Source organism: Nerophis lumbriciformis, linkage group LG13, assembly GCF_033978685.3.
Source record: "Nerophis lumbriciformis linkage group LG13, RoL_Nlum_v2.1, whole genome shotgun sequence".
Taxonomy (NCBI): Eukaryota; Metazoa; Chordata; class Actinopteri; order Syngnathiformes; family Syngnathidae; genus Nerophis; species Nerophis lumbriciformis.
In genome coordinates this window covers 34,026,366-34,054,062 of record NC_084560.2, presented here as the reverse complement: position 1 = coordinate 34,054,062, position 27,697 = coordinate 34,026,366, and the positions used below count along the sequence as shown (strand labels likewise).

Here is a 27,697-nt window from a genome sequence, read left to right as displayed (position 1 = left end):
TCACTCGCTTCTTCCAAGCACAAAATTCAACTTGACTTTTTTCCTTTAAGATTGCTTGGGTTGTAAACCCAGTGAGGAGAACACAGAGGAAAGTACTGGAGTCAGCTTACCGGTCTCCTGGCAACAGGCGATGGCAGGTGGCGCAAAGAGGAGTTGACCAAGGTAAGACGCACTTTTCAAGTCCTGCTTCTAGACTTGGTAGATGGTGCTTTTCTACTGTTTTGTTAGAACATGACAAGGGAGGGAACATTTTAATGTCTTCCAGCCTTCCGTTATTCCACTTCAAGCGATACAAACGAAGACTGGCTAACTGGGATCACATGTAATGTATTTACATATTATTTGGTTGTTTATATATAATGTGTATGTATTGGGGATGTAACGATAACCGGTAAATGGTAAATCGTGTTTAAAATTCCCGATGTTTTACTGTTTCGTATCTTAATTATTGAAAAACCATGATTGATTACCTCTCTTTGAAAAACTCACCATGATCATACTGCTCATTTCCTAGAGAAGTAGCTGGCGTGCTTATCGATCAATCCAATATCAGCCAAAAAATCGGAATGTATCTAAAATCTTCATCATCGGCGCTCTGATACAAGAAAATGTCTTCCAATAAGCATTCAAGGTTGTTTTTTTTCTTGTATTTTAGTCAAGTCATTCACCAAAGGTAAATATGGTAGGCTATGGACTACTAGGAACGAGCAGCTACACAACAGCTTAGCACACAAGCTAGACATGCAAAGTGTCTTTAATTAACAGCACAATAAAAAAAAAAGCATAAAATAATTATAGTTGTTTTACTTCCACATACAAATTCTCAGAGGCAAAAGCATAGACGGAAGTATCCAGTATCAGTAGTAAAAGTGTCCGCATGATTCAATTTACTGCATCGTGAGCTATACTTAATGGATTATGTGGTTACCATGTGTCGCAAAAGTAAAAACAATTACCACTCTACTTCAAATTAAAGACAGCATAAGTTCGTTCCAGATGGTAAATTATAAATAGGTTAGTATTTTTCAAGCGGCTCATTTCCCTGGAGAAGCAGCAAGCACGCTAATCGCTTGCTAGCTTAAATGCTAACATTAATACAAAACACATTAACGTCTTTCCCCATTACAAACACCCGTTTTGCCTTCAGTATTTAACAGTCTAAAACTTTTATAAATTAAAACTGGAGAAGATTAACATATTTAATAAGTCAAATAGAACAATATTTAATGTTTATTCTACCAAGGACAGGGGGGTGTGTGTGTGTGTGTGTGTGTGTGTGTGTGCGCGCGCGCTTATTCATTCAATTAAAAAATATATATTTTGGTAAAAAGATTTCCGTGTGTATATAAGTACTAAGCACATTCAACAATACGTGATAATAATAACCCTGATATACATTTTCAAATCATTACATCCGTAGTATGTATACATACTGTGTGTATATATATGTGTGGGTAACAAATAGTTTACTATTAAATACAAAATAATGTATTATTTTTTATTTTAATCATTTAAAAAAAGAATGATTTCAATGAATAAAATATCCTACAATACATTATAAAGTACAACTTTTTTTGGCTATATTAAATACCTAATAAAATCATCCTTTTTTTTTTTTTTTTTTACATATATAATTGTATAGTTTTTGCCAGTGCCCTGTTTATTTAATGTTTTGTTATTTTTGCTTCTATCTGCAGCATTGTGTCTAAATAGTATATGTCTACTTTCTTAATGTCAGTAGAATCAAGTAAATATTGTTGAATAACTTTTCTAATGTGAAATAAAAGCTAAGCTTTCATTATACGTCGCTGAGGTCAACTCAGTGTGGCAAATATTTGTTTTCCGCCTTTACTTATTTATTTTGCCTGTTTGGCTTCATTACCAATGCAATAGTTTGCACAGCATGTTGGAATAAATGTGGGCTTTTATTTGCGTCAATACACTTAAAAGTCGATTTTTGCTGCCCACGCTCTGCCCACGACTCTTTGAAATGCAAATGACTTGACTGCAGAAAACTTGAAACTGTACAACAGTATCACTTTTCCACAGCCGCTTGGTAGCTTAGCAACCAGGCCGCTAACATGCAGGTTGGTAAATAAATAATGGAATCACACATTTGTATAATGACATAATAAACATGACAAGTGTAGCATTACCTCTGCAAAGCGCTTAAAAAAATTGCACAATAAATGCTCAACCAATGTCCACAAAGCATATTTTCTTTTTCTTGTTTCAATGGAATCGCCCCCAAATAACATTTTGTGCAACGAAGCAAAAAAAAAAAATTAAATTGCAAACAAAAAACATTTGCAACCAAAAATAATGTATTAGAAAATATATATTTGCAGCAAAAAAATGGATTTGAAATGAAAAAAGAATATGTTGTGTCCTGAGCAAGACACTTCACCCTTGCTCCTGATGGGTGCTGGTTAGCGCCTTGCATGGCACATCCCTCCATCAGTGTGTGAATGTGTGTGTGAATGGGTAAATGTGGAAGTAGTGTCAAAGCGCTTTGAGTACCTTGAAGGTAGAAAAGCGCTATACAAGTACAACCCATTTATCATTTATCATTTATGTTTAAACAAACAAAAAAAGTGGTTAGTGGTTAACAAAAATGTTTTTGGTTTGCAAAATAAGGTATTTTGGAAAAATAGATATTTGCAACAAAAAATTATTAGAATGAGATAAAATATTTTTCATCAAAAAAAGGTTTTTGGTTGAATTTTTTTAAATTTTGGTTTAAATAGTTTTTTGATTATGAGACAACTTCAATTTTGTGGGCGGGGCCTCCTCTGAACAAAGTCTAGAAGCCTTTTTATTGGTCAGTCACGCTCATGTGGTCCTCCGACTTTGACCAATCAAAAGGCTTTAACATATCGTTCAGAGGAAGCCCCGCTCACAAGATTTGTAAACAAACACAAAAACATTTGCAACCAAGAAAAATATTTGTATTTTAAAAAAAATAATTTGCAGCTCAAAACTTTTTTAGTAGAATATTTTTTTTTATAATTGAAATAAAATGTTTTGTCTGTAAATCTTTTTTTGCTTGGTTGCATAAAGATAAAGACATTTATCTCTATACATTCTAGTATTCAAATATTAGAGTTCAAGAACGAGCACAGAAAGTCATCTTGTGTCGTCATTTGTGTGCATTCATCTTCCCTCCACCATCTTTGTTGTTCCCAGAAAGTCTTTGATCATCCGTCATGATCCCAGGAAGTCCTTTGGTTCGCAACCCTGCCTCCTCCTCTGATGCAGTCCAAAGCCTCGCCCATCGGCCCCAATCCCCGACAACCTTGACGACACAGGCGCAGTGCGACCTTGCCCAAGCCGAGGTGGAGCTCCGTTGCCTGCGGGAGCGCCACGCCACAGAGACGGACTCCGTGAAGCGGGGGGTAGAGCGGGCCATCCTGGGAGCACGCAGAGAGGAGCGCCGCCTCCTGGAGCGTGTGGAGCAGGACCATCGTGACACCCAGCAGCACCTGGAGCAGGTTTTGAGGGAGAACGTAGCAGCCGCCAGAGTCAGTCAGTCCTTGCTGGACCAAAGGCTTGAAAAACTGGTCCTCCTTCAGCAGCGAATTCAGGAAGGGTCTCCAAACCAAAATCCCTTGCCGAACGAAGTTGCAGAGTTTCTCCAACCCTGGGAAGTCTCTGTTTCTCTAAAGAAAGTGTCCTTCAAGCCAAGCTCCCAACCAAATGCTGTCACATTTGGTGACATCCGAGTGCAAGACCAGAGTATTTTTCTGAATGCCGGAGGTTGCGGTCTGCACGGAAAGCCTTGTGCTCTCCATTCTCAGGAGATGCGATCTGCAGAGAGCAGTCAGCAATTTCTCGGAGAAGACAGATGCTTGAAGGAACAGGGCTGGACCTCCGCAACAGGCAGGGTAGTGAAAAAAATGTGCCTGTCTTCCTGGCGTGACACAGAAACCGAAGAGAAGTCAATTACCTCCTTGCCAAACGCCCATAAATGGCCTCTAAAGTCAGAACCGTTGTGTAGATTGAAATCCCCCACAGATCTGAAGATGGAAACTGAATCATGTGGGATAGATGTCCCAAGTGTCCTCAGGCCTGATAACCGAGAATATGAATGGTCAATAGGCAGCAATAGAGAACCCCTTACTCCCAAGGATAGAAGGAGGCCGCCTGTGTCCTCACCAGATGGGAGTCACTCTGTGAGTTTAGATAACCAGGGTTCAGCCAAAGGAAAAGATGCTCAAGGCAGTGGACTTTCGAAGGCTGCAAAGAGATCTCTGTCATGTCCCAGGAGTGGCCAGAAGGAGCCTTCAGTCAGCCACAGTTGCCAGGACCTCGCCCCCAAAGGACGCCCTCACTCAGGCCTCAGCCAGTCCTCGGATGAGCACTCCCTCGGGACACTCTGCGATTCCGGCAGAGCCCCTTCGCCAGCCGACAGCCTGGACTCCAGCTACACCTTTGTGGTCAGCCCTTCTCGTGACTGCGGTGTGAACAGAAGCTCTTTGATCTACAACGACCGCCTGTCGAAGTCTGCGGTGGACTTGACTCACAGGACACGCCCCCTGATCAGCACTGGGAAGACTGAGCATGTGCAGGCGTGGACAGTCAATCACAAGGACTTCAGTTCATCTTCGCCGCCTCTTAGCGGGGATCTCAGTACGTTTGACAGAAGACAGGCGCTGTCATATCAGGTCCCAACTAGCAATTCAACTCAGCTGTTAGTAGCCAGGTCTCTGTCCATGTCTGTCTTAGATGTTTCCTCGCATGAGCCCAAGCGAGGCAGGGGCCTGGCTCTGGTGGGAGTGAAGGAGGAAGGAGAGATGTCCGGGTTCAATTCAAGGGAAGGGATTCCAATCCACCAGTTTGGGAAGCAAGGGTCCGGTCGGGCGGACCTCACCTTGCCAAGTGGTATCTACTGCACACCACATGGGCAGCTTTTCATCGTCGACTGTGGGAATGCTCGTGTTCAGGTTTGTGGAATGTGGCAACCAGGCACTGGAACCTCTAAAGTCCAACACCTCTGATTTGAAATCAAGACAATCTGTTGGTGACTTAATCCTTTGATGCTCACTCCATTGAGCTCTCGTGCAGAATGCTCACGTTTCCTGTAAGGTCACGCATGAGAGAAACATGTTGGGTCAATTCTCAGTGTTGCACTTAAGAGGTTTCCCTGCATTTCTGATGTAGCCAAATAAGTTGCATTTGCTAAAACTCATTTTCAACTCTTGGCCCAGGTAACAGACCATCAGGGCAACATTCTCCAGCAAATTACCTCCCCGAATTCTGAGGGCCTGGCCAGGCGATGCAGGAACTTCTTTGATGTAGCAGTCAACTCCAAGGGCCTGATTGCGCTGAGCTGTGCGGCGCAGCGTGCGCTGCTGGTGTTCAACCGACATGGTCGGCTCCTTCAGACCTTTGGAGGTTCAGGATTAGGCACTGCAAAGGATGATCTGGAGGCTCCCAGGGGTGTGACGGTGACACGGCTGGATGAGTTCTTGATAGCGGATATCCGTAAAGGTACCCTCATCGCCTTAAAACTAGACCATAAGACCGGTTCTCGCTTGGAGCGCACCGTTGTGACCGGATTTAATCGGCCTTACTTGGTGGCAGCTTGCGTCAGCTCCGGGATGATGGCCGTGTCTGAGCGAGGCACAGAAACAGGTTGTGTGCCCTGCATCAAAGTCCTGGAGCCAGGCTGGAGCACAGTACGGGTTCTGGGGGTGTGTTCGGCCATGGGGCCCGTCCTGCTTTGCCCCTGGGGAGTTTTTATCGACTCAGAGGGCAACGTACTGGTGGCCGACTGGGGTGAGACCCACAGGGTCCTGGTGTACCCAACACACGGAATGGGGTGGCCGTTAGTGACCCGGGGTTTGAGTAGTCCACGTGGCATAACCCTGCTGCCAGAGGGCCATCTCGCTGTGTGTGACAGTATGAACCACTGCGTGAAGATCTACACTACATGGCAAACCAACACTTAACACTGACATATTTTTAATCATTAAATACACGTGTGATTCATTCGTTTACTACATTCAGTCAAAACTGCTTTTTTCTTACTGACTTAAGTCCAATTTCATATTTTTGAGTTTAGACCTGGGTGTTTTTGAGTCCCTTTAAAGTTATATCTGATTAATAATCCAATTAAATTTGTATTATTTATGCCGAGGACCAGCAAAAAAGTAGTTTGGACAACTCTGTGGTACAGGAATCGGATTATAATCAGATTATTCATCAATAATTTAATCGCAAGTTTTTAAAAAGTATTTAACTAAATTTTTTTAACCCTATTCAGTTTTTCATGTATTAATGTTCCTGCTGTGTCTTTGATTAAAACTTTATTAAAATTCAAGAAATTAGCAACATTTTTCTTTAAGATCAGGATCAGCTGTGGTTTAAATTCACTTTTTCTAAAAAACTAAAATTTGAAATTCTTCAGATGTGGTTTGGTTCTTTGTAAAGTTCTGGCTCAGATGTAGCGTGTTGCACTGCCCTGATCAAATACTCATGTCTGATACCAGTCCGAGATCGGCGGAAAAATGGGATTGTATCTAAAATTTCCACAATCAGTGCTCCGATACAAGCAGTCGTGTTGACTTGTGCAAAGCTCACAGCCAGTTAACTTCTCAATTTCTTCCAATAAGTTCACGAGTGGGGGAAGAGTGGATCGTGAGATCGACAGGCGGATCGGTGCGGCGTCTGCAGTGATGCGGACCCTGTATCGATCCGTTGTGGTGAAGAAGGAGCTGAGCCGAAAGGCAAAGCTCTAAATTTACTGGTCGATCTACGTTCCCATCCTCACCTATGGTCATGATCTTTGGGTTATGACCGAAAGGACAAGATCACGGGTACAAGTGAGTTTCCTCTGCTGGGTGGCGGGACTCTCCCTTAGAGATAGGGTGAGAAGCTAAGTAATCTGGGAGGAGCTCAAAGTAAAGCTGCTGCTCCTCCACATGGAGAGGAGACAGATGAGGTGGTTCAGGCTCCCTGGGGAGGTGTTTAGAGCAGCTCCGACTGGTCGGAGGCCACGGGGAAGACCCAGGACACGTTGGGTGGACTATGTCTCCCAGCTGGCCTGGGAACGCCTCGGAATCCTCCGGGAGGAGCTGGACAAGGTGGCTAGGGAGGGGAAGTTTGGGCTTCTCTGCTTAGGCTGCTGCCCCCGCGACCCCTCCTCGGATAAGCGGAAGAAGATGGATGGATGTCCTCCAGTAAGTAAAAATGTATTGTATTTTAGTCATCATTTGCAAAAGGTAAACATGGTACGCTATGGTACACAAGGCCACCTTCTCAGTGGCCTTGTGGTTAGAGTGTCCGCCCTGAGATCGGGAGGTCGTGAGTTCAAACCCCGGCCGAGTCATACCAAAGACTATAAAAATGGGACCCATTACCTCACTGCTTGACACTCAGCATCAAGGGTTGGAATTGGGGGTTAAATCACCAAAAATGATTTCCGGGTGCGGCCACCGCTGCTGCTCACTGCTCCCCTCACCTCCCAAGTGGTGATCAAGGGTGATCGGTCAAATGCAGAGAATAATTTCGCCACACCTAGTGTGTGTGTGTGACAATCATTGGTACTTTAACTTTAACTTTTAACTGTTGTGTAGCTGCTAGCTTCTAATAGCCAGCAGCTACACGACAGCTAAGCACACAATAGCACACAGGCTAGACATATGTAATAGTGTCCTTAATTGAGGAATATTGCAGTGTAAAACAGCACATTTGTCAATATAAACATTATATTATATATATATATATATATATATATATATATATATATATATATATATATATATATATATATATATATATATGCATATTACTTATGTCTATCTGTGTTGGCCCTGCGATGAGGTGGCGACTTGTCCAGGGTGTACCCCGCCTTCCGCCCGAATGCAGCTGAAATAGGCTCCAGCACCCCCCGCGACCCCAAAAGGGACTAGCGGTAGAAAATGGATGGATGGATTACTTACACATACAAAGCCTTCAAGGCCGAAGCTTATTAGAAAATATCTAGTAAGAAACGTGTCCGCATCATTCAACTTACTGTATTATGAGCTTAATTAAATCAATTTTTGTGGCCTTTAGGTGTCGCCAAAAACACTTTACGTCAACCTAAAGAAAGCATAAGTCCATTCCAGATGGTTCATAATAAATCGATGTTTTTCATATATAACTTTGTTCTCTTTTTGAGTCATTTCACACGATAAACTAATTAAGGAAATAGTAAAAAAAGTATGTATGATTCATGCTGATATCGTATCAGATCAATACCAATATTCAAGGCGTCAATTCGGTGTCGTGTCTGTAGTGCAAAGATTGTCTCGGGACACCCCAAGTAGTTTGCGTCTTAAAATGTGTTCTTCAGACATGATTTCCGTGTTCACATGTAGTTTTGATTCTTAGATTTTAGTCTGTTTCTGTGTGAAATATAGTTTAGATTTCCCTATGTGATTTAGTTCTTAGAAATAAATCTCAGGTTCACATGTGGTCCAGATGCTCACATGTATTTGGGGTCTTAAAAAAGGGCCTGGCTCAAAATGGTTTAAATGTCTGGATATGCACTCGTAGTTTGGGTCCCACAACTGGTTCCAGCTCAGAATCGGTCCAAGTTCACATCTGGCAGTTTCATTCCGCTTTAAAACAAACGTCCGGTTCCAATTGTGCCTGATGAAAGTGATCTTGCGGAGTTCTGGTTGCTAAGTGACCCGCATGTACTCTTCCTGTTTCCTGTTAACGATCCTGTTTCCTCATTGTTCTCCTGCGCGCTTCATGTTTCCTCACCAGATGTTTCCTTGTCCCCCTTTTTTTTTTTTTTACTTTAGCATCTTTTTAAGTCCTTACATATTCCTTTCCATCATATAGCCATATTTCTTCATTTGAATTGGGCACCCTCCATATTTCTTAGCTCTACATAACGACTGTTTGTCCCGTATGTCTTTACTCCCTTTAAGTCTCTTTTTACATGATCTTCTTTCTTCTATCATTTGTGACACGGCGCTTTAAATTTCAACGCTATTGAGTTGTTTCTATGACAACATTCCTGCCTGATGTGGGCGCTGTTTGACAGTGGAGGAGGGAAGCAAACCAACGTGAAGCAACAGCTTGATTTATTGAACCACGTCCACACAAATATTTTTATTTTTTATTAGCCCCGTATTGTAAAAATAAAAAATATTAATGAAATATATTCAGACAGCTTAGCACAGTGGTTCTCAAACTTTTTCTTTCATTTAGTTTTTTTTTTTTTTTTTTTACCAAGTATTACCTCAGAAAACACTTGGCTATCTAAGTACCACCATAATGGCATTAAAATACAGTAGCGTAGTAGAGATAAGTATTCATTAAGTACCACCATAATGACATTAAAATACAGTAGTGTAGTAGACATAAGTATTCATTAAGTACCACATAATGACAACATTAAAATACAGTAGCGTAGTAGACCTAAGTATTCATTAAGTACCACCATAATGACAACATTAAAGTACAGTTGTGTAGTATTCATCAAGTACCACCATAGTGTCAACATTAAAATACAGTAGCGTAGTAGACCTAAGTATTCATTAAGTGCCACCATTATGACAACATTAATATACAGTAGTGTAGTAGACCTAAGTATTCATTAAGTACCACCATAACGACATTAGAATACAATAGTGTAGTAGACCTAAGTATTCATTAACTACCATAATGACAACATTAAAATACAGTAGTGTAGTAGACCTAAGTATTCATTTAGTACCACCATAATGACAACATTAAAATACAGTAGCATAGTAGACCTAAGTATTCATTAAGTACCACCATAATGACAACATTAAAGTACAGTTGTGTAGTAGACCTAAGTATTCATTAAGTACCACCATAATGACAACATTAAAATACAGTAGTGAAGTAGACCTAAGTATTTATTAAGTACCACCATAGTGACAACATTAATATGCAGTAGTGTAGTAGACCTAAGTATTCATTAAGTGCCACCATAATGACAACATTATTATACAGTAGTGTAGTAGACCTAAGTATTCCTTTAGTACCACCATAATGACAACATTAAAATACAGTAGCGTAGTAGACCTAAGTATTCATTAAGTACCACCTTAATGACAACATTAAAGTACAGTTGTGTAGTAGACCTAAGTATTCATCAAGTACCACCATAGTGTCAACATTCAAATACAGTAGTGTAGTAGACCTAAGTATTCATCAAGTACCACCACAGTGTCAACATTAAAATACAGTAGTGTAGTGGACCTAAGTATTTATTAAGTACCACCATAATAACAACATTGAAATACAGGAGTGTAGTAGGCCTAAGTATTCATTAACTACCATAATGACAACATTAAAATACAGTAGTGTAGTAGACCTAAGTATTCATTTAGTACCACCATAATGACAACATTAAAATACAGTAGCATAGTAGACCTAAGTATTCATTAAGTACCACCATAATGACAACATTAAAATACAGTAGTGAAGTAGACCTAAGTATTCATTAAGTACCACCATAGTGACAACATTAATATGCAGTAGTGTAGTAGACCTAAGTATTCATTAAGTACTACCATAATGACAACATTAAAATACAGTAGTGAAGTGGACCTAAGTATTCATTAAGTGCCACCATAGTGACAACATTAAAATACAGTAGTGTAGTAGACCTAAGTATTCATTAAGTACCACCATAATGACAACATTAAAGTACAGTTGTGTAGTAGGCCTAAGTATTCATTAAGTACCACCATAATGACAACATTAAAATACAGTAGTGAAGTAGACCTAAGTATTCATTAAGTACCACCATAGTGACAACATTAATATGCAGTAGTGTAGTAGACCTAAGTATTCATTAAGGGCCACCATAATGACAACATTAATATACAGTAGTGTAGTAGACCTAAGTATTCATTAAGTACCACCATAACGACATTAAAATACAGTAGTGTAGTAGGCCTAAGTATTCATTAACTACCATAATGACAACATTACAATACAGTAGTGTAGTAGACCTAAGTATTCATTTAGTACCACCATAATGACAACATTAAAATACAGTAGCATAGTAGACCTAAGTATTCATTAAGTACCACCATAATGACAACATTAAAGTACAGTTGTGTAGTAGACCTAAGTATTCATTAAGTACCACCATAATGACAACATTAAAATACAGTAGTGAAGTAGACCTAAGTATTCATTAAGTACTACCATAATGACAACATTAAAATACAGTAGTGAAGTAGACCTAAGTATTCATTAAGTACCACCATAATGACAACATTAAAGTACAGTTGTGTAGTAGACCTAAGTATTCATTAAGTACCACCATAATGACAACATTAAAATACAGTAGTGTAGTAGACCTAAGTAGTCATTAAGTGCCACCATAATGACAACATTAATATACAGTAGTGTAGTAGACCTAAGTATTCATTAAGTACCACCATAACGACATTAAAATACAGTAGTGTAGTAGACCTAAGTATTCATTTAGTACCACCATAATGACAACATTAAAATACAGTAGCACAGTAGACCTAAGTATTCATTAAGTACCACCATAATTACAACATTAAAGTACAGTTGTGTAGTAGACCTAAGTATTCATTAAGTACCACCATAATGACAACATTAAAATACAGTAGTGAAGTAGACCTAAGTATTCATTAAGTACCACCATAGTGACAACATTAATATGCAGTAGTGTAGTAGACCTAAGTATTCATTAAGTACTACCATAATGACAACATTAAAATACAGTAGTGAAGTAGACCTAAGTATTCATTAAGTACCACCATAATTACAACATTAAAGTACAGTTGTGTAGTAGACCTAAGTATTCATTAAGTACCACAATAATGACAACAATAAAATACAGTAGTGAAGGAGGCCTAAGTATTCATTAAGTACCACCATAATGACAACATTAATATGCAGTAGTGTAGTAGACCTAAGTCTTCATTAAGTACCACCATAACGACATTAAAATACATTGGTGGAGTAGACCTAAGTATTCATTAAGTACCACCATAATGGCAACAATAAAATACAGTAGTGTAGTAGACCTAAGTATTCATTAAGTACCACCATAATGACAACATTAAAATACAGTAGTGTAGGTGACAAAAGTATTCATTAAGTACCACCATAATGACAACAATAAAATACAGTAGTAAAGGAGGCCTAAGTATTCATTAAGTACCACCATAATGACCACATTAAAATACAGTAGCGAAGTAGGCCTAAACACTCGTTAAAAACAAAGCAGATGTTTTATTTTACCAATATACTGTATGTAACATTTTGAACAGTAGCACTGTGTTTTAATATTTAATTGAATCTTTAGCTGAAGTGCGCGTAGCACAGTTTGAGAATCAGTGGCTTACCACAGACGGGATCTTTTTTTTATAGCAATTTTAGTATATAATATGTATCAAAAATATGAACAGGTGCATGGTTTCATTCAACAATGTGTTTATTACTGACTTATAATTTGCATAGTTTTATTCATGTGAAAATATTACAAACATGTATGACAGAGTCCACAAAAGGCAACATTTACAGTACTGTTTTCACTGCATGATTATTGGGTTAATACCATTATTCAGCAGTTACTGGCACACTAGTCTCCATTCAAATAAATTAGAAAAACAGCAAAACTACAAGTGTGACGACAAAATAAGACCTTTGTGTTTGTGTGTTTTGGAGCCCTGCTCAAAAACACACTTCTGTCTCAAACAGTAAAACTAATGTTAAATTGGCAATGAGCCTTTCCCTGAATTACTACAACAACCTGTCATGGACTTTGTTTTTCTGTATTAGCATTAGTTAGTGTGACCTGATCCGGGGTCATTTACAGGGGGGTTTCTCGCTTGTAAAAGGCCGCGCTGGTGGGACCCTCAAACTGTAGCTTGATGGCCTGTTTGAGGTTCAACTGGGGGTCTGAGGTTTTCATAGAAACCCCGCCCCCTAGTGAGACATTAGAGGGCGTCACTGGACTAAAGCTAAAGTGAGCGGTTGACAGAGTGTCGCGTTTGGGTGGAGGATCCCAAGCTTCCTTGTGGTGGGGGCCGTAGATCCTGGATGAGAATCCCGCAGGGGCGTTGTTGCCTGTTTTAGCACTTGTCGTTTGGCTTAAGTTCAGTTGGTTCATTCTATCTTGATAGTCCAGTCCATTAGATGAGTCATTTGAAGGCTGCTCACAGTTGTGGATCATGGCAGTCACGGTGCAAAGGGTCAGTGGGGGGCTGCCTTTGGGAAGTCTCCGGTTGCTGCCTGTGACTGAACCTCCTGGCGGAGGGAGTGTGGAGGGACGGCTGCGGCTCCGGGGTAGCGAGTGCTGCTGGATCTGCTGGATGAAACTGAGACTGTCGGCCGGGACCGTCTGTGTGGTGGCCATGGAGTGTCCGGTTGAGGACGTTTGGGAGCTGTGGGTGGAGTGGAAGTGCTCTGCAGTGGAGCCTGAAGAAGACGGTGAGGAGGAGGAGGAGGTAGCCGCTTCAGTTCCATCATGGCCTGAAATGTGTGAGGTGGACATCTTGTTGGCTTTAGCAGGAGAAACTATACGAGTTTTTGGCAAAAAACCTTGGCATGGTTTGGCTCCAAAGCGCTGTAAAAGGGAGACCACGTGCATATGTCCATGCTTCCCTGCCACTTTCATGGGAGTGCGTCCATATTGGTCCACATGGTCAGGGTTGGCACCTCGTTCCAGAAGCATCGAGACAATGTTTGCGTGTCCTTGCTGGGCTGCGATGCTCAGAGCTGTCGCCCCCTGGTTGCAAGCAAGGTCTATGTTGATGCCACTCTTGGCCAAAAGATGGTGCCCCACTTCTGAGTTTCCTGTCCAGGCCACAGAATGCAATGGCGGCCTCCCCTCTGTGTCCTGTGCATTGGGGTTGGCCCCATGCTTTAGGAGCAAGACCACCATGTCCACATTTCCTTGCCAGGAGGCCACATGCACGGCTGTCCGACCCTCGGAGTCTCTGGATTCCATGGGCACCCCTCCTTTTTCTATGAGCACAGTGGCCATGTCAAGCCGATCCTCCAACACCAGAAGGTACAGTAGAGGTCGTCCTTCTGCATCACGAACATCGGTGTCAGCTCCTCGCCGCATTAGAAGCTCAGCCACCTCTGCGTGGCCCTCCAGGAGGGCGGCACTCAAGGCAGAGTGTCCATCATATGCCCTGTGGTCAATAGGCGAGCGTCTGTCCAACAATAATCTGACAGCACTCAGGTGTCCTTCCTGAGCTGCCAGGATAAGTGCCGTGCGGCCTTCAATGTCCATCTCGCCCACTCTTGCCATGCTGCCTTGCTGAGTTAGCGCAGCACACACGGCTCGATGGCCTTCACAGGCTGCAGCGTGCAGTGGGGTCCAGCCTAGGTCGTCCTTGTGGTTCTCGTCAAGGCCTCGTTCGAGGAGGGCGCGGACAACATCTGTGCTTCCTCGTGCGGCTGCTAGGCTGAGCGCTGTCCTGCCTTCGTAATCGATGGCGTCCACGGCTGCACCCCAGAAAAGGAGCCGTGACACTGTCTTCATGTGGCCCATTGCCGCAGCTGCAAGCAGGGGCGTAACAGCTGCCGCTGCAGGGGCGCTTCCATCAGGGCCTGCAGTCTCATCGACGTCTGCGCCGGCGTCCAGCAGTAGTTCAACTATGTCCTCATGGCCCTCGTAGGCTGCAAGGAGCACGGGCGTCATTCCGTCGTGGTCTCTGTGTCCAGGTTCTGCTCCACGCTCCAGTAGGAGATTTGCTACCTGGCAGTAACCTTTGACCCCTGCTGCTGTAGGGACACAGAGGGCAGCGACCGACAGAGCAGTGCGCCCGTCTCCATCAGGCAAGTCGACTTCTGCGTTGTGGTCCAACAGCACCTCCACCGCCTCATGATGTCCCATGTAGGCAGCAGCAATGAGGGGAGTTCGACCTTTGCGGTCAGCCTTGTTCACCTGAGCCCCGCGGTCCAGCAGGATGAGAACTGTCTCTTCGTGACCCCCCCAGGCCGCTGCCCTGAGGGCGGTGCGGCCCTCTGCATCACAGCCGTCCACTTCTGCGCCTGCGTCCAGAAGAAGCTTGATGGCCTGGCTGTGACCCCCCCAGGCTGCAGACCGCAGGGCCGTCCAGCCGTCATTGTCTGCGTGCTCCATCATTTTCACGACCGTCCCCGCATCCTGGACCCGTGCCCAGTCCAGCAGCACATGTAGCACACTGATGTGACCCTGCCTGGAGGCCAACGTCAGTGCTGTTTGGCCCTGGTTGTCGCTAATGAGCGGATCAGCTCCACGCGTCAGCAGCAACTGGACCACATTAGCAGACCCTTCGAGGGCCCCAGTAGCAAGCAAGGTCTGTCTGTCTACAGAATTGAGCTTGTTAACAGACAGCCCACGTTCCTTCACAAGTTTTCGCTGCATGTTATGTGTTTCTTCACACGCACAATTCCCTCCCGGACTTGAGTCTGCGTTAGGTAGACTGGCTGCAGAAACCAGTCCACTCTTTTTTAAAAGTTGAAAAACTTTTTGCTGAGTCGGAAAGGGCGCTTGAGTTAATGATGTGGCGAGGGCGGTGCTGCTGTTGCTGCTTAGGGCAGGCACGCCAGCCCAGATCATCCACAGTGCTAAAAGGGAAGGGTCATCCTGATGATGACCAGAGCAAACTAAATGTGTACCGAGCTGGATGGTCTCCTCCATGTTCAAAAGGGGTCCCTGCAGCGTCAAAACCATGGCGAGCATACTGTGACCCTCGGCTCGGCTGCAAAGATACTTCTGCGTGCAGTACTTGATATCCGTCAGCCACTCGGCAAAGCTGCCATGGAAAAGTAGTTTACTCCCTCCGGGACCGTCAATGAGGAGAGGGGAAAGAGTTTGTAGTTTGTTCTGGAACTCCTGGACACTGAGCAGGTTGTCATGGGTCCACAGCGCTGTGAAGAGCTGTTGAGGCGTAAGGGGCGTGGGGGCGGCAAGGATAACATTAAGAAGGGACTTGACATAGCTGAAGAGCCCTCTGGGGAAGAGTCTTTGGCACAGCCACAGGTAAAGACCGTTTAAAGTTCCTGGAATGTCCCGAATCTCGCGGAGACCCACGAGAGCTGCGGCCACACCATCCAGTACCCGCTCCAGGAACAGGAAGCAGCCCCCACTTTTGATGTGAAGCAGATTTAACATGTCCGCCGTGTCCGGGGTCAGCTGACGGCGTAGTGCCGCCTCACTGTCCAAGCGGCACAGGATGTACTGCTGCACATCGTGTACTGGGTCTGGCCTCCGCAAATCATCCAGGCACAGCTTACGAAAACCTGGCAGACAAAATAGACCTTTAAAGCATCACATGATTTTTACAAGGACCAATGCCGACTGAGTCCTCTTACTTGGGAACATCTTGCACATGGTCTTGTTGTGGCGCCGCACCGAGCAGACCAGAAGGAGCCAGCTCGGCAGCAGGTGCTGATGGGCCGCCAGGAGCTCCGCAATGGAGCGGCTCTTCCCGCCTGCTCGGCCTCCCTGGTAGCCCACATCCAGGGAGTCCACCAGAACCATCAGCGTCTGTGCGGGCGGCGGAAGGGCCAGCAAGGGGTCCAAGACTGCTCTGTGGACCGGAAACCGGATGTGGGTGAGTAAGATAAAAAATATATTTTGAGACAATGTCACTGATAGTGGACCTGGTCTAGATTTTTACGCATGAGCTTCTTATGTACACTGGGAACATACAAATTACAAAATCTTGTCCAACCTCTCATACAATTATTAAGTGTCCCAACATTTCCATATAAGACATGCTAACAATACTTTTTTGAAAAGCGGACACACACCTTTGCAATGGTGACTCAACCTACTGGAACTCTGGAAATGTCCCGCCCCGCCCACGTCTCACACACACATCCTAACTTTCTCTTTGCTTATTTAGATTTCAAGAAGCACTCACGTTGTTGTGTGTGAGAGTGAGAGCGAGCATATAAAGGATCTATGATGAGCATGTTTGCAGTTGGTCCTTTCAAATAACGCAGTGCTCCTGTCATACAGAAGATCTTTGACTACTGTTTTTGCACTCGTTTGTTAAAAACAGCAGCGTGGTCCTGTTGTGAGTGTCTTTGTGTGTCACCAGGTCAAGAGGTCGCAAGGTCAGCACCCTGAGGCCTCCTCAGGCTTGTGTGGGAATCAACAACATGAAAGTGTGATGATGAAAGCACACAAGTACACACACACACTGATGCCGCCAACTGCAAGCAGGTAACAAGCATTTTCCTGGCTATGCTATATATATGTTGGGGTCCCTAATCAAGTGGCCACTTAGCTATGTCAATGAAAGATGACATCATCACACTAACCTCTGAAAGGTGTCATCGGGGGCCCTCTGGCAGCTGAGGGGGTCCAGCGAGGACGCTGCAAGCGGCTCGTCAAGGCGGCTGCTGTATTCCGGCGGTAGCAGCGATGACGCTCTTAACTGGTCCACCAGGCTGAGCACGAAGCGCCACACCACCGTGCTCCCCTGTGACTCCCGCTGGCAGAAATGCCAGGCCAGGCATCGCGGCGCCAGGCCTGCCGCCCGTCCGGCTTTAGAGGCAGGCCACACCGCCTCGGTGCACAGGGCGGTCTTGCCGGCACCAGGGCCCCCCATCACCAGCAGTCCTGGGGGCTGACCCGGCACGGAGCGGGCATCTAGGCAGCGCCGCAGCTTGTCCAGGGCCCATTCTCGGCAGTAGAAGCGGCGGCCTCGCAGCAGGCTGGAGCTACTCATTGACCTTTTACCTCGGGGCCGTGGCCACACGTCCCATGATCCTCTGGGCTGCAGTTTCCTGCTTGCTTCCTGCTTTGGTCAGCTGATCCGCGCCTCGGGGCCTCAACAGGAAGTCTGCTTTTGATGCTCTATGCGGCAGGGTCAGGGGCAAGGGTCTGCAGGAGAGGGGGTGACAAATGAAGACAGGAAGTGGCCGCACATCAGTTTCTGTTGAAGACCTTCAGTGTCGACCTCAAACTGCACCTTTAAGTGCTGCTTCAGCACTGACACACTCTAGCTCCGCCCCCTACACTCCCCCCTTCACGCTGGTTTTTCAGGTTTCCTCTGCCGACTCCGCCCCCTAGCTACACTTGTCAGGACATGTTGGCAAGCGACTCCTTACGTCCACGACATCAAGCTGGCGGCTGGTGCTTGCATCAGGGTGAAGGGTCGCCTGCAGGGCACATGCTAACACTTTTAGCTTCTTAAGCTAACCCGTCCAAACTTTGAAAAGCAGGACTTTGTGTGCTGGAGACTTCTCCTTGACGACGGCGAGGACTTGTGGGAGTCCCACAGGGTCGCCTCATTGAAAGTGAAGAAGCTGCACCTCTTCATGGAATGTCAGAACGTTCTGTGACAAAGTGGCTAGCATGCTAGTAAGCACGCACGCACGCACACAAGATGAGGGGACGTGCGTGGCTTTAGCGAAGGACGGCGAAAAGTGACACCAGAGTGACAAGTTGTTGACATTCTTGTCATTTCTGATGTTGACGTCCCGGACATTTTAGCAAGATGCTTGTCGAATCACTTCCTACATGCTGACGTCATGTGACCAACTCACCTGTCTCACAATGTGGCAGCATCTTTGACACCGCTGTCTCACCTGTGACATGAACCGCTCTCACTATTTTGCAACAGCTAGCCACACTGTGAGCACAAAGGCGAGTGTTGTCATCGAGGTGAGTGTTGTCATAACGGCGAGTGTTGTTGTCATCGAGGTGAGTGTTGTCATAACGGCGAGTGTTGTTGTCATCAAGGTGAGTGTTGTCATAACGGCTAGTGTTGTTGTCATCAAGTCGAGTGTAATCAAAAAGACAAGTGTTGTTGTCATAAAGTGAGTGTTGTTGTCATCAAGGCGAGTGTTTAATCAAGGTGAGTGTTGTTGTCATCAAGGTGAGTGTAATCAAAAAGACAAGTGTTGTTGTCATAAAGCGAGTGTTGTTGTCATCAAAGCGAGTGTTGTTGTCATCAAGGTGAGTGTTTAATCAAGGCGAGTGTTGTTGTCATCAAGGTGAGTGTTTAATCAAGGTGAGTGTTGTCACCAAGGCGAGTGTCGTTGGCATAAAGCAAGTGTTGTCATAAAGGCGAGTGTTGTTATCATAACTGAGTGTTTTTGTCATCAAAGTTAGTGTTGTTGTCATCAAGGCGAGTGTTGTGGTCATCAAGGCCAGTGTTGTCGTCATCAAGGCAAGTGTTGTTGTCATAAAGACGAATGTTGTTGTCATAAAGTAAGTGTTGTTGTCATAACGGCGAGTGTTGTCATAACTGCAAGTGTTGTCATAACAGCGTGTCATCAATGCAAGTGTTGTTGTCATCAAGCCGAGTGTTGTTGTCATTAAGGTGAGTGTTTTTTTGTCAAGGCGAGTGTTGTTGTCATAAAGGCGTGCATTGTTATCATAACTGAGTGTTTTTGTCATCAAGGTTAGTGTTGTTGCCATCAAGGCAAATGTTGTGGTCATCAAGGCCAGTGTTGTCGTCATCAAGGCAAGTGTTCTTGTCATAAAGACGAATGTTGTTGTCATCAAGGCGAGTGTTGTGGTCATCAAGGTGAGTGTTGTTGTCATAAAGACGAATGTTGTTGTCATAAAGCGTGTTGTTGTCACAAAGCGAGTGTTGTCATAACGGCATGTCATCAAGGCGAGTGTTGTCATAAAGACGAGTGTTGTTGTCATAAAGCGTGTTGTTGTCATAAAGCGAGTGTTGTCATATTGGCGTGTCATCAAGGCGAGTGTTGTCAGAAAGACAAGTGTTGTTGTCATAATGACGAATGTTGTCATAAAGCGTGTTGTTGTCACAAGGCGAGTGTTGTCATAACGGCGTGTCATCAAGGTGAGTGTTGTCAGAAAGACGAGTGTTGTTTTCATAAATGGTAAATGGGTTATGCTTGTATAACTCTTTTCTACCTTCAAGGTACTCAAAGCGCTTTGACACTATTTCCACATTCACACACTGAAGCTGGAGCTGCCATGCAGGGTCCTAACCACGACCCATCAGGAGCAAGGGTGAAGTGTCTTGCTCAAGGACACAACGGAAGTGACAAGGTTGGTGGAAGGTGGGGATTGAACCAGGAACCCTCAGGTTGGTGGCACTCTCCCAACCGCACCACACCGTCATAAAGTGAGTGTTGTCATCAAGGCGAGTGTCGTCATAAAGACGAGCATTGTCATAAAGACGAGCGTTGTCATAAAGTTAAAGTTAAAGTTAAAGTACCAATGATTGTCACACACACACTAGGTGTGGCGAAATTATTCTCTGCATTTAACCCATCACCCTTGATCACCCCCTGGGAGGTGAGGGGAGCAGTGGGCAGCAGCGGTGGCCGCGCCCGGGAATCATTTTTGGTGATTTAACCCCCAATTCCAACCCTTGATACTGAGTGCCAAGCAGGGAGGTAATGGGTCCCATTTTTTTTATAGTCTTTGGTATGACTCGGCCGGGGTTTGAACCCACAACCTACCGATCTCAGGGCGGACACTCTAACCACTAGGCCACTGAGTAGTAGTATAAAGCGAGTTGTTGTCATAAAGACGAATGTCGTTGTCAAAAAGCGAGTGTTGTTGTCATAAAGACAAATGTTGTTGTCAAAAAGTGAGTGTTGTTGTCATAACGGTGAGTGTTGTCATAACGGCGTGTCATCAAGGCGTGTTGATGTCATAAAAATGAGTGTTGTCATCATCATTAGGGCGAGTGTTGTTGTCATAACGGCGAGTTTGTTGTCATAAAGACAAGTGTTGTTGTCATAAGGCAAGTGTTGTTGTCATAAGGCGAGTGTTGTCATAACGGCGTGTGATCTAGGCGAGTGTTGATGTCATAAAGGTGAGTGTTGTTGTCATAAATTAAGGCGAGTGTTGTCATAAAGACGAGTGTTCTTGTCATCATTAAGGCGAGTGTTGTTGTCATATGTGTCATAAAGACGAATGTTGTCATAAAGCGAGGGTTGTCATAACGGCGTGTCATCAAGGCGAGTGTCGTCATAAGGCGGGCGTTGTCGTAAAGCGAGTATTGTCATAGTGGCGAGTGTTGTTGTCATAGTGGCGAGTGTTGTTGTCATAGTGGCGAGTGTTGTTGTAACCAAAGCGAGAGTTGTGGTCATCAAGGCAAGTGTTGTCATAAAGACGAGTGTTGTTGTCATAAGGATGAACGTTGTCATTAAGCGAGTGTTGTTGTCATAAACTGACTGTTGTCATCAAGGCGAATGTTGTTGTCATCAAGGCGAGTGTTGTCATCAAGGTGAGTGTTGTTGTCATCAAAGCGAGTGTTGTCTTCATCAAGGGGAGTGTTGTTGTCATCAAGGGGAGTGTTGTCGTCATCAAGGGGAGTGTTGTCGTCATCAAGGCGAGTGTTGTCATCAAGGCGAGTGTTGTCATAAAGTGAGTGTTGTCATGAAGCGAATGTTGCCATAACGGCGAGTGTTGTCATAAAGCGAGTGCTGTTGTTATTAAGGAGAGTGTTGTCATACAGACGAGTGTTGTTGTCATAAAGTGAGTGATGTCATAAAGACGAGTGTTGTCATAAAGCGATTGTTGTTGTCATAAAGCGAGTGTTGTCATAATGGTGTTGTTGTCATCAACGGCAATGCCGTTGTCATAACGGTGAGTGTTGTTGTTATCAAGGCGAGTGTCGTCACAAAGACGAGTATTGTTGTCATAAAGCGAGTGTTTTTATGACAGCGAATGTTGTCATAAAACGAGTGTTGCTGTCATCAAGGCGAGTGTTGTTGTCATCAAAGTGAGTGTTGTCGTCATCAAGGCGAATGTTGTCGTCATCAAGGCGAGTGTTGTCATCAAGGCGAGTGTTGTCATCAAGCGAGTGTTGTTGTCATCAAAGTGAGTGTTGTTGTCATCAAGGCGAGTGTTGTTATAACGGTGAGTGTTGTTGTCAAATAAACGAGTGTTGTTGTTATTGTCATATAAACGATCTTTGACGGGCATTTTTGGCATTCGTGCTTAAAAGCAACACAGTGGTCCTGTCATATAGAGGATCTTTGAGCCCTGCACTTTGATATTATGTGCACATTTATTTCTTTTATGACTGTGACGTTGACTTGTTTGTTTATGATTGTGACTACCATGCAAAATAAAGTGAGGTTGTAAAATGTTTGAAAGTAATAAAAGACAATTCAAGAATACAACGTTAATTATCATTATGCACGCAGTCTCACCATTTGGCAGCGCACTCAAGTCTCCCATTATTTAGCAGCCACATTTCTGTCTACAAAACAAACAATTGATGACTTTTAATTGTTTTTTTTACCTGACTGGAGGTGCTCTTCATCGGCTGCGCTCGTCCTCGCCATCGTCTTCACTGGCGCGCACGAGACCGGAACACACGGACGCGCGCGCGCACACACTTACACGCACGTTTGCCGGGTGACGTAACATTAAGAAACATTTCGTTTTCTTTGTATGTAAAAATCTGCAAATAAGAGTTGAGTTTTACTTTTTCAATCGGAATTAGTTGTTTTTTCATTCAACTACTCCTGTTTGTCTGACGTCAGCGCAGCAGTAACTTCCTTTTAGGACACGTCCGCGACCAGGGCGTCTTTAGCGTCACCTAGTGGTCAAACTGAGACAGTGACGACACAGTGCCTGCACGTGAACTTTGACCCTTCTTGTTGTTGCCACTTCTCTTTGAAAGACAGCGCCCTCTGTGGTCGTGATGAGAATGTCCCTTCAACATTTACTGCTAATATTAATAGATATTTTAAATATCCATCCATCCATTTTCTACTGCTTGTCCCGTTCGGGGTCGTGGGGGGTGCTGGAGCCTATCTCAGCTGCATTCAGGCGGAGGGCGGAGTACACCCTGGACAAGTCGCCACCTCATCGCAGGGCCAACAGATAGACTCACATTCACACACTAGGGCCAATTTAGTGTTGCCAATCGACCTATCCCCAGGTGCATGTTTTAACAAATATTTTTAATTATGCACAATATGTTAAATTATAAATCATTATGTAATCATTATTACCATTAAATGTGTGATTTTTATTATTACTACAGTTAATAATTATTTTTTCATTATTGTCACAAACAATTGTTTTGTTTTTAGCATTATTATTGTATTATTTATCATTACATTTTACAATTGCTATTATTAACAATAGCATTCTTTTTATAACTATTTTTATTATTATAATTCTTGTGACAATTTTGTTGTTTTTTCTAATCATATATATTAATATAAGTAGTGGTATCATCGTTTTAGTTTTAATTATGTATAATTTTGGTGAATATTATTATTAAATATTAGAAATATAACAAGTTTTTAATTATGTTTAAATATAAATAATTATGTAATCGTTATTACCAGTAAAGGTATGATTTTTATCATTACAATTACTTGGGTTTATAACTATTTTTATTATTGTCACAACCACGTTTTGTTTTTAACATCATTATTGTATTATTTATCATTACATTTTACAATTGTTATTATTAGCACTAGCATTATTTTTTTCATAATTTTTATTAATACAATTATTGTGACAACCAGGTTGATTTTTTCTAATCATATATATTAATATAATTAGTGATATTATCGTTTTAATTTTAAATATGTATCCTTTTTGGTAATATTATTAGATATTACAAATATAATTGTTTTGGATTATGCTTAATGTTAAAATAAAAATAATTATATTATCATTATCACCATTAAAGTATGATTTGTGTCATTATAATTACTAGGGTTTATAACTATTTTTATTATTGTCACAGTCATGTTTTGTATTTGCCATCATTATTGTATCATTTAGCATTACATTTTACAATTGCTATTATTAGCACTAGCATTATTTTTCATCATAACTATTTGTTTTCTTATTTTTATTAATACAATTATTGTAACACCCGGGTTATTTTTTTAATCCTATATATTAATATTATTAGTGGTATCATTATCGATTTAATTTTAATTATGTATTGTTTTTTATTACTAGTGTTATAATTTTTAATGATTATTTTAATAACTACTATTATCTATTTTTATTAGTTTGTATTGCTATTGTATTATCATTAATACTAGTATTATTTTATATCTCTAAAATGTTATTATTTATTGACACAACTATATTTAGTTTTATTATTATTACTCCTATTTTCATTCTTATTATTTTATTAAAACTATTATTGTGACCACCGGATTACATTTTTTTTAATTGAATCTATTAATATTGTTAGTGGTATCATTACTCATAACTTTTAAAATTGTTATGTGTTCTAATATGTTATGATTATTTTCATTGCCACTATTGTTATTATTGCTTTTATTCTCTCATTGTTTACAGTAGTATTTTTACAACAATGGTAGTTATTATTACTACTAGGATTATTTTATACTATTATACTATCATATTTAGTGATTTACCATCATTATTGTATCATTACATTTTATATCTGAAATGAGTTCAAAAGTTAAATTTTATCATTATTTCTATTATTTTCGTTCTTATCATTTGTATTAATACTATTATTGTGACAACCAGATAAAAAAATGTAATCGTATCTATTAATATTGTTAGTGGTGTAATTATTCCGAAGTCATAATATTGTTATTTTTAATAATGTTGTATGTGTTATAATTATTTATGATTATTTTCATTGGTACTATTATTATCATTACTGGTAATATAATTTTTTCTCATTGTTTTTCTATTCTCTTGTTATCAATAGTATTATTTTATACCATCATAGTTATTATTCATATAGGATTATTTTATACTATTATAGTTATCATCATTATTATAGTCCTTATATGGATGACGCTGTACATCTTTATCGGTGTCTTGTAAGCGATGAAGGCAGGCGTGAACGATGTGACCTCGTCCGAACTGCAGCGTGTTTGCGTGCATAGATGAAAGGCAGTGAGAGAGTTAAAAGCGTCGCCGTGGTGATAGCGCAAACAACCCCATGACCTTTGTGTCTCCGCTCAAAGTTGACGCTGGCGCGCACTCAGACGACCCCCAAAGGCCCTGCAGCTGAGTGCCTGTAGTGACCCTAAGGGCCAGAAGCTGCGTGACCCCTCTCTCCTCATGTTTATAATTCATACAGAGTACTCATGAGAGTAAGTCACCTTTATCAGTCCAACTCTAGGACGGAGGATTTATAAATACAACTCACCAATTGAGCCCTGTGAATTCTGCCTAGCAACAATTGTCCAGTGGGTCAAAACTAACATCCATCCATCCATCCATTTTCTACCGCTTATTCCCTTCGGGGTCGCGGGGGGCGCTGGAGCCTATCTCAGCTACAATCGGGCGGAAGGCGGGGTACACCCTGGACAAGTCGCCACCTCATCGCAGCAAAACTAACATAACGAAGACAAAGAATTGAAGCGTGTTCTTCCTGTTTGCTTGTTTTGTTTAGGTTTTAAAGGTAATTTACAAATCACATTAATTACAAACCCTGGAGAAAAATGATAGAATCAGCAGACTGGGAGGATGTTCTTTCAGTTGTTTGATTTTGTAGAAAAAAATGACATAAAACTCTAGTCATTTCAAATAGCAGAAGAAACACTGAAATTGCGGTCGTAACATTTACATTTTTAAATCAAGCAGTTTAAAATATGTGGTGAAAAATCCCCCTGTAAATGTTCATTTTCAACCCTAACACCTGCATCAGATTTAATCTGCACATTAGTCTGCAATAAAAAGCAGTGTTTGCACCTTAGAGAGCTGTTACGCCAGGTGGATTGACATGAATCATGGCTCCAACACCAGAGACGCCAATTGAAACTAATCTTCAAGAAGGTCAATCATCACGCAATGTTGCAAAACATGTTGATTGTTCACCGTCTGCCAAAAATCTGGACCAAGTACAAGCAACATGGGAAGGTTGTAAAAGGCAAGTTTACTGGTAGAGCAGGGGTGTCCAAACTATGGCCCTACACACACACACACATATATGTGTACACACACACATATACGCGTGTATATATATATATACACTCACACACATATATATATATATACATATATATATATATATATATATATATATTGAATAGAAACAAATGATGAACAAATGGTCTGAAACAGTAAAAACTGAAGTCACCATCTGTGTCCGAACTGTAAGAAAGCGCTTTAAGGAGATGGGATTCAAACACAGAAAAGTTAAACGGAGGCCATCATTACCAACCAAACCAAAGGTGGACTACGGGTGACTGGAAGAAAGTCATATTCAGCGATGAATCGTGAAGGTGATGATGCTGGAACTGTTGGTACCGTTCCAATGAGATTTATGAAGACGACTGCCTGAAGAAAACGAGCAGAAGATATGGACTGCATGTCAGGTAACGGCACTGGAGAGGAGGCCGTCTTCAATAAACGCACAACTTCACATTGACATGTCTCTTATTCCATCAATGGGAAGGATGATGACATCACTTTTCAAGAGGATAATGCATCTTGTCACAAAGCAAAAACTGTTCATACTTTCCCGGAAAAAAAGATACATAAGGTCTGTGTGGTAGAAATGGAAGAACATGGTCCATGACAAGAGTCTGATCTGACCGCAGCAAGTTGGAGCAAGACTGATAAAGAGTTCTGTTTGTCACTCATTAAGTCCATGCCTTAAGGACTGCAAGCCAGAGGTGGTGCAACAAAGTACTAATGGTGTGTTTTGAATTGAGTTATTAGATATTTTTTTCAAATGTTTCTAAAAATGAAAATGACTGACTACCAAATTTGATTTTCCTGATTTATTATAGTGATATTTAATTGTTTTCCCTTCAAAATTAAACAACATCCTCCAAGTCTGCGAATTCCATCTTTTTTTTTTTTCCAGGGCGTTGTAGTTGTCACTTTTTTCCCCTAAATAAATGTGGTTGTGTCAGGTAGACTGTTCTACCTGAGAGTGTGGTCACATGACCTCCTTGTCCCCAGAAGCCCCCCAGTAAAGTCCATGTGCTCAGTCGGTGGTAGATGCTCATTACCCCCCAGCAGTTGGAAAAGCATCCCATAATATGCGAGGGTTAACGTCCAGCGTGTGGACGTTGCACAACGCTGTCATGTAGCTTGTGTTTAACCTGCTGGCTCGCTGGGTTAGTGAACTCTCACTGTGGACCTTCTGGAGACTTTGGAATTACTAGCTGTTCCTCAAGTCAAATATTGTGCAATTATTTAAAAATAAAAAGTTTGGGGATTTTTTAAACCCCAAAACTGTAATTTTTAAACATAAATAATTGTTTATTTTTGTTTTATTAATTGTACAATTTTTTTAAAATAGTTAATTCATACATTTTTTAAATAGCCTTTTAGTGTCAAAGGTGGGCTGGACCAAGCTGACCTTGGCTGAGAGGCGGGGTCCACTCTGGACTGGTTGCCAATCTAATATTAATGATATTAATTAAGAGTTAAATGTAACTTTTTTATGTATATTTTGTGTGCATATAACACACGAGTGTCCCAGAAGTCTGGACAAAATACATAAGCAGTGATGCATGTAAATTTTTTGAAGAACTAATACTTAATGTGTGTCTGGAATATATTTAAATACATTTTTTTCTTTTTAATTTAATTAATCTAAATATTATTGCATACAATATTTTTTTTTTTTATATTTAATTGAAAATACATATTATTTGTATTTTAAGAATCCATTGTTAAAAGTCCAATGACTTTGTGTGTGTACAGACTAGGGACACTGGAGAAGAGCCATGTGATCTCTACCAGCCAATCAGTGAAGGACGATGTTGTATCAGCAATGTATCCCATTTACATCATCATGTGTGGATGTGGAAT

The 27,697-nt window shown here is 42.1% G+C and overlaps 2 protein-coding genes and 1 long non-coding RNA gene across 7 annotated transcripts in view; 1 reads left to right on the top strand and 2 right to left on the bottom strand.

The window, feature by feature from the left end:
- The first annotated feature begins 24 nt into the window (after positions 1-24).
- On the top strand, positions 25-27,697 carry LOC133613425 (uncharacterized). Of its 2 annotated transcripts, XM_061970960.2 has the most exons (4): positions 25-162; positions 3,187-4,943; positions 5,208-5,490; positions 27,590-27,697. In XM_061970960.2, exons 2-4 carry the CDS (start codon positions 3,207-3,209, stop codon positions 27,592-27,594), a joined length of 2,025 nt encoding a protein of 674 aa, XP_061826944.2. In that variant the 5' UTR covers positions 25-162; positions 3,187-3,206; the 3' UTR covers positions 27,595-27,697. The 2 variants fall into 2 exon arrangements, with proteins under 2 accessions (XP_061826944.2, XP_061826943.2); XM_061970959.2 differs by lacking the exon at positions 27,590-27,697 and having other exon boundaries at positions 5,208-6,282.
- ankrd50l (ankyrin repeat domain 50-like) lies at positions 12,434-22,446 on the bottom strand. Of its 2 annotated transcripts, XM_061970955.2 has the most exons (5): positions 22,209-22,446; positions 17,940-18,129; positions 17,287-17,851; positions 16,330-16,547; positions 12,434-16,257 (listed from the first exon to the last, which is right to left on the bottom strand). In XM_061970955.2, exons 3-5 carry the CDS (start codon positions 17,694-17,696, stop codon positions 12,830-12,832), a joined length of 4,056 nt encoding a protein of 1,351 aa, XP_061826939.2. In that variant the 5' UTR covers positions 17,697-17,851; positions 17,940-18,129; positions 22,209-22,446; the 3' UTR covers positions 12,434-12,829. The 2 variants fall into 2 exon arrangements, with proteins under 2 accessions (XP_061826939.2, XP_061826937.2); XM_061970953.2 differs by lacking the exon at positions 17,940-18,129.
- LOC140679328 (uncharacterized) overlaps positions 25,609-27,697 on the bottom strand; it is a 112,241-nt gene continuing 110,152 nt past the window's right edge. For all 3 annotated transcript variants that reach the window (XR_012050779.1, XR_012050780.1, XR_012050778.1), the window contains one exon: positions 25,609-26,209. This is a non-coding gene — a long non-coding RNA (uncharacterized lncRNA). The remainder of the gene's footprint in view (positions 26,210-27,697) is intronic.

Bases quoted from the DNA above. Each gene is read 5' to 3' on its own strand.
- LOC133613425 (XM_061970959.2), top strand. From the start codon at position 3,207: ATGATCCCAGGAAGTCCTTTGGTTCGCAACCCTGCCTCCTCCTCTGAT. The intron at 4,944-5,207 runs GTTTGTGGAATG...CTCTTGGCCCAG, and splicing joins GTGGGAATGCTCGTGTTCAG to GTAACAGACCATCAGGGCAA.
- ankrd50l (XM_061970955.2), bottom strand. From the start codon at position 17,696: ATGAGTAGCTCCAGCCTGCTGCGAGGCCGCCGCTTCTACTGCCGAGAA. The intron at 16,548-17,286 runs GTTAGTGTGATG...TCCGGTCCACAG, and splicing joins CCCGATGACACCTTTCAGAG to AGCAGTCTTGGACCCCTTGC. The intron at 16,258-16,329 runs GTAAGAGGACTC...TTTGTCTGCCAG, and splicing joins CATGTGCAAGATGTTCCCAA to GTTTTCGTAAGCTGTGCCTG.